Source organism: Theropithecus gelada, chromosome 4 (genome assembly GCF_003255815.1).
Source record: "Theropithecus gelada isolate Dixy chromosome 4, Tgel_1.0, whole genome shotgun sequence".
NCBI classification, from domain to species: Eukaryota; Metazoa; Chordata; class Mammalia; order Primates; family Cercopithecidae; genus Theropithecus; species Theropithecus gelada.
This window is the reverse complement of record NC_037671.1, coordinates 159710185-159723130: the sequence shown is the minus strand read 5'-3', so window position 1 is coordinate 159723130 and position 12946 is coordinate 159710185. Positions and strand designations below refer to the sequence as shown.

Sequence of the window (12946 nt, the reverse complement as noted above, 5' to 3'; positions counted from 1 at the left end):
GTTTAATATTTGGGTTGGTTTTTATGTAAGCAAAATACTTTTACCCTATTTATTAAATTAGATGGTATAGGCTTAGGGAGGTCATAGATGAATGTGGAAACTGATAGGGAAGAATTTGTCCAGCAAGCATCTGTAATATGCCTTTGTTACCAAATGCTTGAATATTTTGGAATAAATTTGCAAGTTTTCCACAATCAAAAAGGTTGAAAATTAATTGGATCAGATGACTTTAGGGCTGTAGTTCTATGATTTCTATTACCTTTTAAAAAGTACATTGTTGCTTTTGCAAACTTGGTGCAGTTATGGTAATGGTGAATCTTTTAATGTTTTAAAAAATGTTGTATTAAGTTTCTTAAGTCATTCTTTTTAATAGGAGAGTGATGTAGCTTTTATTCCTACAAGTGGTCTCAGTGGTGAAAATCTAATCACAAGATGTCAGTCAAGTGAACTCACAAAATGGTATAAAGGACTATGTTTATTAGAACAAATTGGTAAGTATGCTGCCATTCTAGCTTTAATGCATTATAAACTTGGTATTATTATTTAGAGTTCTTTCTGGGAGATAGTCACATGTGTGAAAAAGCATAGGATTTGTAGTCAGAGGAGCTAAGTTGCCTGTTTTGTCATCATGTACAATACTTAACCTGTCTAGTGTTCAGTTTTCCTCAGTTAATGAGCCTAGTGCCTGGTTTACATATCTATAGACTATTGTTAAAATTAAATGAGATTAACATTCATTTTATAAACTACAAACTATTACTTGGTTGAATATCCCTTATCTGAAATGCTGGGGACCCAAAGTGTTTGGGATTTTAATTTTTTGGGGGGGTGGATTTTGGAATATTTACATTATACTTACCAGTTGAGCAGCCCAAATTCAAAAATCTGAAATCCAAAATGCTCCAATGAGCATTTCCTTAGAGCATTATATCAGCGCTCAAAAAGTTTCAGATTTTGGGGCATTTCAGATTTCAGAATTTCAGATTTGGGATGCTCAACATGTATATTAGTGACACTTAATTTGCTATTAGTAATTACAAAAAGTAGTTACTTTCTAGGAGAAGTGCGATTATAATGAGTTTACTGAAGTGAGTCAGACATTTAGTTTTAAATTAAACCTTGCCTTTTGCAATTTTTTTTTCCAGATTCCTTTAAGCCTCCCCAGCGATCTATTGACAAGCCTTTTAGATTATGTGTGTCTGATGTTTTCAAAGGTAAGTGCTACCTCTGCAGTGCTTCTTCAGTATAGCCCCCTTTTCCCCATTCCCTCCTAACTTTCTTTCCTGGACTAAGTTATGACAGTATATTGCCTTCAGAGTCTCTCTTCTCCATGCCCAAGTATGGATCATTGCCAGATTAATCTTAAAATGCACAGTTTTAGTCACTTAGCTTTAGTTTACTCACCATTTCTCATCTTTCAAGCATAAGAAAACCTTGCCTTTTGTCTTTCTAACTTTATAGTTTTTTTTTTTCCTTCCATTAGATTCCTTTAGTTTTCAAATCCTTCAACCAAACTGGATTGTTTATTGTTTCTTAACCAGACAGGATATGTTTATTGCCACATGTCTACCCATACTTCCCTGTTGTATTGTTCTTTCTCTTTACTGTCCATTTCCTATCCATCTGTAGCAGTCTGGGTCCAGTTAGGAGTTAGATACTACACATAGGTGAAATGGGAAATGTAATATAAAGAATTATTAACTATGATAACAATGCAACTAAAAGATATACAGAAACTTTATAGGTAGGCCTGAGGAAGTACCAACATAAAAGAGGTTCAGAGCTTGCTGGAAGAGATGATATATTAAATACCTAAGAATATAACTAACTTAATATGAGCAATATCCCATATAGAAGACTATAAAATGGAAATACAATTTAAAAACTCAATAAATAAAAGGATGTAAGATTTATTATTAGGATAATAAAAACTGTAAGGGTGTCATTTGTCCTCCTAATCTCCATTGTCACAGAGCCAGCAATGCAGAGTGAATCTGGAACTGAGCAGCAGTAAATTGATAACTGGCGTGCTTACCTGCCCACATGCCCTGATGTGTTCCCTCTGTATTCTCTGTACCCTCTGTCATTGTGCTTTCATGCAGCATTATAATTTTTTCTATGCTGTCTGTTTATCCCACTTAGATTATGAACTCCTTGCAGGCAAGTACTGTCTCTTCTTTATCTATATCTGCAGCCCTTACCCAGTGCCTGGCACATAATATATTTAATATATGAATAAAAAAATGAATGAATGAAGGTGCTTTGAAAAAATCATGCAATGAAATTGAAATTTATCATTATCATTATTAGCTTCCAGTGTTCTAGTAATAGAGGAAATATGCTAATAGTTTCCAAGATGCCCATTGTTTGTCAAGAATACAAGAGGTGGTTACTTTTCTTTGATTAACAGTGTTTACTGACTGGACTTTCTCACCTCCTGTTCCCCTTTCAGGCTGCTTCCTGGCTTCCGCCTACGCTGCTCTCCTGAGTGTGTTCCTCCTGAGGTCATGAAATGACCTCTTGGTTGCCAAAGTCAATATACACTTTCAATTCTATCTTACTTGAATTTGGCATTGGTTCTGATGCTGGTAGCCACATCCACCTTGAAACTCCTCCCTTGGTTTCTGTGACCTGCTTTCTCCTGTTAACCTGTCTGTTTCTCTGACCGCTCTATATCTTCTCTGTGGGCTCCTCATTCTGTGTCTCTTAAACAGTGTTCTGCTATGCCTCAGACCTCTTCTTACTCTGCAAGTCCTTTCGAACTGACATCCATGAGTTTCTCTACCTACTGCATCTTGATGCTTCCCAAATCTGTATCTCCAACCCAAACCTTTTCACTCATTCTCCACTCACTTGTCTAAGCACTACTGGACATCTGTCCTGGGAGAGTGTTCTTTTAGGGTTACCATTCTTATGGAATGTGGTGTGATTGGTCCCCCCTGGAATGCAACTTCTGCATGTGTATGTCTCATAGACACTTCAGATTTACCAAGCCTAAAATGGATCTTGTCCTTAGTTTCATATCTCACAGTTAATGCATCATCATCTCAGATTTTCCCCTGTCTGTCATTAGTCTTCACTTTCCTTACCACTCCAAACTTGTTATTCCTTATTCCCGAATTCTTGAGTTTATTCCCTTTCTGTAGTAAGTTTGTGCATTTGTATCAGCCTCTACTCTAAGACAGAAATACCATCACCTTACTTCTCCGGTCACAGTATTTACTGGCTTCTTATTACTTAACTGCAGGATGAAATTTAAACCCTAAGCGTGATTTATGAGACCCCTTTATTATTTCTCCCTTGCCTATCTCTGTTGCCTGCTGTCTTGCCTTTTCTTCATTATTCTATATGGCCCCCTCCCCATAGCCCCAACAAGTGACACATGGCTCTTAGCCCATCCCACATTTTGTTATGCCTTTGCACACACAGTTTCCTGGGCAGCAGTGTCTTCCTTTTTCTCCTTACCCATGCATACAAGTTACCTAATAAACACTTACTCCTTCTTCACAGTGCCCTGATGTCTATTCTCACCATCATGGATTCTTTGGTGCACCTTTCTGTTTCTATTGTATATTTTAAATATCATTTGTCTCAGGACAATGTAATTGTTTTCATCTTTCTCTTCACTAGTATATCTTTATGGGCAGGGACTTACATTTTTATTTTTTTTATCCCCAGAGTTTAGTATAATGTCTGGCACTCAAATATTTATTATTTCTCAATGAATATTTGAGAAAGGAGTGAACCTTTTTTTTTTGTAATATAAGTCTTATTTGCAAAAAAAAAGTAAAGTGTGGTATGACATACTTAGTGGAGATGTTAATTCTGAAATGACTATTATTTAATGTCCATTGAACGGCTAGTTTTATATGACTACTTGGGAACTAAGTATAGTTAACAGTATTAATCATCAGATAACATTGCTGTATGAATCGTAAGCTTTTGGTATGTTTTGCAGATCAAGGATCTGGATTTTGCATAACTGGTAAAATTGAAGCTGGTTATATCCAAACTGGTGACCGACTACAGGCAATGCCTCCTAATGAAACTTGTACCGTAAAAGGTATTTATCTACAAGATGCTTTTGCTAAACAGGCCTTAAGTTGAGACAGCAGATTTTTAAAAAGTAGTTTAGTTACAACTCCAAAGTAAGTAACCTCTTACTGAAATTGTAACTGACTGTCAAAATGATACTGACTGTTGAAGATTAAAATGTGAAAACATTAAACGATTTTTTTCTGTTGTGACTGTGTCTATATATATGTACATGTAACATTCTAACTGTGGTAGCATTCTGTTTTTGACACTGATTTGAGAAGCCTGGTTAGGATTTAATGAGATATGTATAGATACCTAACAGATATATTTGGAATAATATTCTGTAGCAGAAATTAAATCTAGTCCCAGCCTGACCCTAACTAGTCAATGGCAAAGCAACCTTCTATAGTCTGTTACTTTGAAATGTATGTTTCAGAAAACTATAAATTAACAACTTCAATCATGTTTATGCCAAAAATGTAGGTATATTTTATACGAAGATATAAGTAAGATTCAAATGGAAAAAAAACCCAATGTTGAAAAGAGAAATTGAACTAGTTTAAATTACCAGTCACTGTTTCTGCATATAGATCTAATATTTTTTTCATAATGGCTGATAATTATTTTTGTCTTCTAATACATCTAATACATACATATATATTTATGTATATGTATACATGTTATATGTTACATGTACATGTGTGTTATTTTCCAAATTTTGACTAAAACTTTCTAATTCTATGCCTCTTTTATTCTGGCTTCCAACTTTAAGCCTCTGATTTCTGAAGATCTGTTTTATACTATAAAATAATATTATTTGTAACCACTTTAAGCTGAAGTATAACCTATTGAAAATGTAAAAATTTTTTAGATTTTAGTATTTTTTTCTCTGTTACTCTTATAGTTTACATTTACCTGACTACTTTATTTGAATGTATGTTTTTCTTGAATTAATATGCTCTCTTTAAAAGAAGATTTCTTGAAAAGTTTAAGAAATTAGTATCTATTGAAGTTACATGGTTTAAACTATATTTAAAGATGAGTAAGGGAACGAAAACCAGTTATTTCCATTTGAACTTTTTATTTCTGCCCACTAGGGATCATGAAATTTCTGTTTTGATAAAAAGTAATATGCACTTTAAAAACAGTGTCATTTTCTATAGATCTGTTCATTGTGTGCAAGTACAGGTGTCTGCTTTTGCTTTTTAAAGTGATTAGAGCTATAATACTTTTGAAACACTATTTTTTTGGTATGTTAATGATCTTTTTTGAGAACAAGAATTTTTTTATGATTAAGAGCCATAAATTAAAACCATGATCCTAAAGTTATCACAGACCTTGAGATTGGCTCCCTTGTAATCTCTAAAATCCTTAGTCACCTCTGAAAGTCTCACATTCTTTACCCCCCTCTTCTCTATACTTTCCACATGTAAACTCTAAAGTATTGTCTTTAATCAGTGTTTGTTAAGAAAGAAGTCTTATTAGAAGCCACAGGGAAGAACCACCCTACTCCTTAAGAGCCAGACTTTTAACTTAACGGAAAGATTCTCAGTCCTCGATTTCTAACCTTACTGCTTTTGCTTGGTTTACTTGATTCTTGAATGCACTCTTCTGTCTCAACACTTTTGGGTACTACTGTGGCTCTCTAACCAGTACTGTCCCAAAAGAAACAATTGACTGAATCTACTACCAACAAATAGAAATTCTAAATTACTTTTTTTACTTTATTAACATATCAAGCTCATGGAGTATTAAAAAAGGGCTTCTTTTTGTAATGTTTGTCCAGTGAGAAAAGTTTTTTGATAAATGTCATATGTGAAACAGTATAACATCATTGAGGGGAAGAAGAACCAGATAATATAATTACCTTTGGAAAATTTTATACTGTTAATTGAACTTGTAGTGTGAAACCTCTACAAATTTTTAAGCCAAAGGCAATATCTTTTGTATGTAAATACCTAGCTTCTCTTTTTTTTTTTTTTTTTTTTTTTTTGAGACGGAGTCTCGCTCTGTAGCCCAGGCTGCAGTGCAGTGGCCGGATCTCAGCTCACTGCAAGCTCCGCCTCCCGGGTTCACGCCATTCTCCGGCCTCAGCCTCCCGAGTAGCTGGGACTACAGGCGCTCGCCACCTCGCCCGGCTAGTTTTTTGTATTTCTTAGTAGAGACGGGGTTTCACCGTGTTAGCCAGGATGGTCTCGATCTCCTGACCTCGTGATCCGCCCGTCTCGGCCTCCCAAAGTGCTGGGATTACAGGCTTGACCTAGCTTCTCTTTTTAATTCCATATTTCATAGCAAAATTCAGATACGGTCATTCTAAATTTACATTTTAAAGTGAAATCTAGTAAGTTGATATTTAGCAAACATTCCTTAATACCATAATTGCTAACATATTTGGGAGGAAGAAGTTCTGATACTTGAAGAAAGTTATGCCTTCTTTTCTCAAGATGAATGCAGATGTGCACATACATGATATTTTGCATAAAACTCTAGATTGTCTCAGAGCTCTTAAAGTTAAATCCTTGAGCTCCCTAAAAGTCAGAAACTCTCCCTGCTGCATAGGAAATGAGTATTTTCAGAAAGATATGGGTGGATTATAATTTACTAAGAACAAGTCAACATGTCAATCAAGAACTATCCACAATGGTTGGCCTACACATTCTCTTTGTCAAAAGGCCTACATTCCTATGGAAAGGAACTTAATCCATAAATGGATTCCATAAAATCAGAAAATATGGGATATATTTTAAAAGCCTTTGAATAAGATAGCTGAGTATTGCCCTTGGGAACTGCCCTCCCCGACTACCTTCAGGACTATGTCTAGGTAAATAGATGTGTATCTCCAGATATATAGCAACACCTAGGATCATTTTTAAATTAAATTTTCTTATCACTATTTCCTTAATATTTTTCTTTTCATATAAGCAATCATTAGTACGCAGATCTCTCTCTGGAAAGAAGTTCTTTTGAGCCAGGAGTAGTTAAGGGGCCTGCTGAGAGGACCATTTGAAATTCTGACTGAGAGTACGTGTCCCATGGGTTACTTGGAAAACAAGGATTACTTGTTTAGTTGGTTGTCTAATTAAAAGCAAAACTCAAGAAAATACTGCTAGACATCTTCTCCAGTCCCGTCTTTTATGTCATTATGAGTAACTTGAACTGTGTTTTGTCTGTATCCATTAATATAATAGAAATATTTGAATGGGGCCTGTTTAATGAATATACCAATTGTGTCAATTAGTTTAAAAATCTTGATTAAATAAGCAGAAGTCGGCCTTTTATGGGCAAATACAAGTCACTTTATGTTTAGGGTGGTATTCTAGAAGAGTCAGTTCTAGAGGAAATGTGTTTTCCTCAACGCTCACAGTTACACTTCTTACTCTCAATCCATTCATATTGAAAATGATGAGTAGTGACTGATGAAGCACAAATCAGCCAAACTCTGTTGGTTGTTATGGTTTGATATCGAGGTGTTTCACTGTATGCTTTGGTTCTTACTCATTTCCAGGAATCACTCTGCATGATGAACCTGTTGATTGGGCAGCAGCAGGCGATCATGTTAGTCTTACTTTGGTTGGGATGGATATCATCAAAATCAAGTGAGTGAGAAAATGAGTTTAAGCAACTGTTGTCTTCATATAGGACCTCACCTCTAAACACATGTATTTTGCAATCTACTAGTTCAGTTCTGAATTTCATTTGACCAAAAATAGACACCTGTGGAAATGTAAGCAAACTTACTTAAAATTTTAATTAATACATGTCAGCAAACATACTTGGCATGTGCTTTGAGTGAAAGCTCTAATGTGTAAAAATGATGTAAGGTTAATAATGGTTTAAAGCCATGTTTTAGCTCAGAAGGGAATATTTAGAAAAAGTCCCTAACTAATTGTTTTACTTTCCTTGTAAATGTTTTTGAGGTCTTTCTATTTGATATAAATTTGTCCCCCAACTACCTTTCCTCTTTTTTTGTTCTTACAGTGTTGGCTGCGTATTTTGTGGCCCCAAAGAACCTATTAAAGCTTGCACTCGCTTCAGAGCCCGAATCCTCATCTTTAATATTGAAATTCCTATCACTAAAGGATTTCCTGTAAGTTCCCAAATGTTTTATTCCTGTTTTTATAAATTCAAAGTAATTTTATCCTAAAAGTGATAACTTTCTTTACAAGTGGTGATACTATATTTATTTTCAATTAACATCTTATTACTGTAATCCAGAAAAACTTATGATTAGAAAATCATTTTTATTTTGATCCTTGAGCCTGGGGCTTTTTAAAAGGCATTGAGAAGATATTTCATAATAAATAGGATACAAAGTAATGATAATAAAATTTATCCAGGGAAAAATGATAGACACATTTTCACTGTGTTCTAAAGTTTACCTAAGTTTTTTAGGTTGAATCATTCTGGGTTTCCATTTTGTTTAATATGTCGATTTGCTTTTTCTGATAATAAAAGTAATAGATTGTTTAGAAAATTTTTGAAAACACATAAAAATATGGAAAATTAAAATGCCATATATTTGCATAATCCATAAATATGTATCTTTACATGTCAGTGTGTTTTAATGTGAGCATATTATCCACCCAGTATGTGTATATACTGGTATGTATTGGGTGTATTCTGGGGATCCTAGATAGACAGTAAACTTTAATTGTGCTGAAGCAACACATTCAGACCCTGCATGTTGTAAGGTTGGTTTGCCAGCATCATTTGAACATATACATTTTATGGGAAGAGGGAGATTTTATACAATAATGTTACCTGCCCTGAAAAGCTGTTACTTGTTAATAGTCTGGATTTTTTGTTTTATGTGTAATTGTTTTGAGATATTTGGGACCATACTCTTATAGTTTGGTACCTTGCTTTTGTCACATGACGGATGACCATTTTCCCATTAGACTTTTTTTTTTTTTTAATTAGCTCATATAGTACAGATTCTGCATGACAGTAAATGTTTCTCAGTGACGTTTCTACCATTTGATGCATCTTTGAAATAAAAGTAAGACTTTTTAAAGTTAGCGATAGTGGTTTAGAGGTTGGCAATACATTTATTTGGGTCATTTATACTGATACACTTATATTTGAGATAATCATGTACTTTATAATTCTTTGTAATCATTTCTACATTAATTTGATCATGTAAAATTATATTTTAAGGTGCTATTTAGGTACTTTACTTTCATAATTATATTCCATTTCTTCCATGCACTAAAAAAGAAATGAAAGCTTTAAAAAAAATTACTATAGTTGAAGATACTTAAATATTCAGAATTCATGTATTGATCATTAAGTAACAACAGGTTAATTGTTGTGAGCGAATGGAACTCATTCATAGAAAGCAGTATGTCCTATGGGGCAAAGGAGAGGTTGGTTACTGCATATTTTTACTCATGCAGTAATAATATTCGCCAATGGAGAGGGAGAGAGGTCAAGAGGTCAGTAGTGACTTTGAATAGTAATATTGTCTACCTGACTACTGTAGTTTCTTAAAAATAAGCATGAATTGCAAGTTTTTCAGTGTTGCTTTAGGAGATTCTACTGGCATATATTGATTCAGAAATACCAGGATCAAATTTGTTTCAGAAAAAATGGTCATATTTTGTCAATCTACTCCCTGTGGGAGAAAAACTTCAAAAAAAATTTTTTTAAGCAAACAAAGGTTTCCTAAGCTATTAAAATTTTACTATTTAGGGACTAATACCATAATACTACATAAATGTATTTAAATTTCCCCTATTTTATTTCAGTAGCTTTTGGGGAACAAGTGATTTTTTCCTTTGTTTTTTATTTGTTTGTCAATTTTCTTTTGACTTCTTTTTTTTTTTTTTTTTTTTTTTTTTTTTTTTTTTTTTTTTTTTTTTTACCAACTAGTGGTTTTTGATTACATGGATAAATTGTATAATGGTGAAATCTAAGATTTTAGTGTATCCATCACCCAAGTAGTGTACATTGTACCCAAGATGTAGTTTTTTATCCCTGACCCTCCCCCAAGCCCTACCCGCTACTGAGTCTCAAGTGTCCTCTATACTGTTCTATATGTCTTTGTGTACCCATAGCTTAGCTCCCACTTTTAAGTAAGCACATATGCTATTTGATTTTTCATTCTTGAGTTACTTCACTTAGAATAATATCCTCCAGCTCTATCCAAGTTGCTGCAAAACACACTATCTCTACCCTTTGTATGGCTGAGTAGTATTCCATAGTGTACATATACATTTCCTCTATCCACTCATTGGTTGATGGGCACTTAGGTTGGTTCCACATTCTTACAACTGTAAATTGTGCTGTGATAAACATGTGCATTCAGGTATCTTTTTGACATAATGACTTATTTTCCTTTGGGTAGATACCCAGTAGTGAGAGCACTAGATCAAATGGTAGATCTACTTTTAGTTCTTTGAGAAATCTCCATACTGTTTTCTTCAGAGGCTATACCAATCCACATTCCTACCAGCAGTGCACAAGTGTTCACTTCTTCATTGCATACATGGCAACATCTATTGTTTTTTGACTTTTTAATAATGGCCATTCTGGCTGGAGTAAGGTGGTATCCCATCGTGGCTTTGATTTGTACTTCCTTGATGATTAATGATGTTGAGCATGTTTTCATATGTTTCTTGGCCATTTGTATGTCTTCTTTTGAGAAGTGTCTCTTCATGTCACTTGCCCATTTCCTGATGTAATTGTTCGGTTTTTTTTTTTTTCTTGCTGATTTGAGTCTTTTGTAGATTCTGGAAACTACCTGTCAGAGGCATAGTTTGCAAATATTTTCTTTCATTCTGTGGGTTGTCTGTTTACTATATTCAGGATTTCTTTGCTGTGTACTAGCTCTTTAGCTTAATTAGGTCTTATATATTTATTTTTATTTCCATTGAATCTGCTTTTGGGGTCTTAGTCATAAATTCTTTATCTAGGTCAATGTCCAGAGGAACCTCTCCCAGGTTTTCCTCCAGAATTTCCATGGTTTCAGGTCCTTGATCCAAGTCCCTCTTGAGTTGACTCTTGCATGTGGTGAGAGATAGGAATCCAGTTTTCATTCTTCCATATGTAGCTATCCGGATTTCCCAGCACCATCTGTTGAATAGGGTGTCCTCTCCCCAATTTATGTTTTTGCATGCCTTGTCAAAGATCAGTTGGTTGTTAAGTATTTGACTTTGTTTCTGAGTTCTCTATTCTGTTCCATTGGTCTATGAATCTACCTTTATACCAGTAACATGCTATTTTGGTTATTACAGCCTGTAGTATAATTTGAAGTAAGGTAATGTGATGCCTTCAGATTTGCTTTTTTTTGCTTAGGATTGCTTTGGCTAATTGGGCTCTCTTTTGGTTCCATATGAATTTTAGAATTGTTTTTTCTAATCTTGTGGAAAATGATGTTGGTATTTTGACAGGAATTGTACCAAATCTGTAGATTGCTTTGGGCAGTGTGGTCTCTTCCACGATATTGATTCTTCCATTTCATGAGCATGAGATGTATCTCTGCTCATTTGTCTTCCATGATTTCTTTCAGCAGTGTTTTGTAGTTCTCCTTGTAAGAGATCTTTCACCTCCTTGGCTAAGTACATTCCTAGGTGAGTTGGTTGGTTGGTTTTGTAGCTATTGTAAAAGGGATTAAGTTCTTGTTCTTGATTTGATTCTCAGCTTGATCGTTGTTGGTGCTACTGATTTGTGTACATTGATTTTGTAACCCGAGACTTTACTGAATTCATTTATCAAATCTAGGTGTTGTTTGGGTGGAGTCTTTAGGGTTTTCTAGGTATGTGATTATATCATTGGCAAACAGAGACAGCTTGACTACTGTTTTCCAATTTGGATGCCCTTTATTTCTTTCTTTTGCCTGATTGCTCTGGCTAGGACTTCCAGTACTGTGTTTAATATAAGTGGTGAGAGTGAACATCCTTGTCTTGTTTCAGTTCTTAATGGGAATGCTTTCAGCTTTTCCCCATTTAGTATGATGTTGGCTGTGGGTTTGTCGTATGTGGCTTTTATTATTTTGAGGTATGTTTCCTCTTTGCCTAGTTTATTGAAGTTTTTATCATTAAGGGATCCTGGATTTTATCTAGTGCTTTTTCCACATCTATTGAGATGATCATCTGGGTTTTTTTTTACTTTTAATTGTTTCAGTGATGAATCACATTTATTGACTTGCATATGCTGAACCATTCCTGCATCCCTGGGAGGAAACCTCCTTAATCATGGTAAAATATCTTTTGGATATGCTGCTGGATTTTGTTTGCCGGTATTTTGTTAGGGATTTTTTGTCTATGTTTATCAGCGATATTGGTCTGTAGTTTTCTTTTTTTGTTATGTCCTTTCCTGGTTTTGTTATCAGGGTGATGATACTGGCTTTATGGAATGAGTTAGGATTCTCTCTTTCTCAATCTTTTAATAATTTCAGTAGGATTGGTGTTATTTCTTTGAATGTCTGGTAGAATTTGGCTATGGATCCATCTGGCCCTGGGCTTTTTTGTTGTTGTTGGCAATTTTTTTATTACTGATTTATTCTCACTGCTTGATATTGGTCTGTTTAGGATTTCTTATTTCTTCCTGATTCAAGCTTGGAGGGTTGTATGTTTCCAGGATTTATCCATTTCCTCTAGATTTTTCAATTTGTGTGCATGGATGTGTTTATAATAGTCTGAAATGATCTTTTGTATTTCTGTGGTGTCGTTTATAATGTCTCCATTTTCATTTTGAATTGAGCTTATTTGAATCTTCTCTCTTCTTACTCTATATTTTTTTAAGTGGAAATAATAGAAGAATGGATTAGACTTTAAGTTAATTTATATTTGATTTTATTTATATATATATAAAGCATGGAATTTACCACTTTTAAGTGTACAATCAGTGGCGTTAAGGACCTCCACAATGTTGTGCAGTCATCACTATGATTCCTTTTTTTTTTTTT

The 12946-nt window shown here is 34.4% G+C and overlaps 1 protein-coding gene across 4 annotated transcripts in view; it reads left to right on the top strand.

Annotated features, from left to right (window-relative positions):
* Nucleotides 1–12946, top strand: part of HBS1L (HBS1 like translational GTPase) — a 93010-nt gene that overhangs the window by 70856 nt on the left and 9208 nt on the right. For all 4 annotated transcript variants that reach the window (XM_025382711.1, XM_025382710.1, XM_025382713.1 and 1 more), the window contains 5 exons: nucleotides 374–491; nucleotides 1146–1214; nucleotides 3959–4063; nucleotides 7544–7634; nucleotides 8017–8125. In XM_025382711.1, the coding sequence (XP_025238496.1) occupies nucleotides 374–491; nucleotides 1146–1214; nucleotides 3959–4063; nucleotides 7544–7634; nucleotides 8017–8125 (492 nt within the window). The remainder of the gene's footprint in view (nucleotides 1–373; nucleotides 492–1145; nucleotides 1215–3958; nucleotides 4064–7543; nucleotides 7635–8016; nucleotides 8126–12946) is intronic.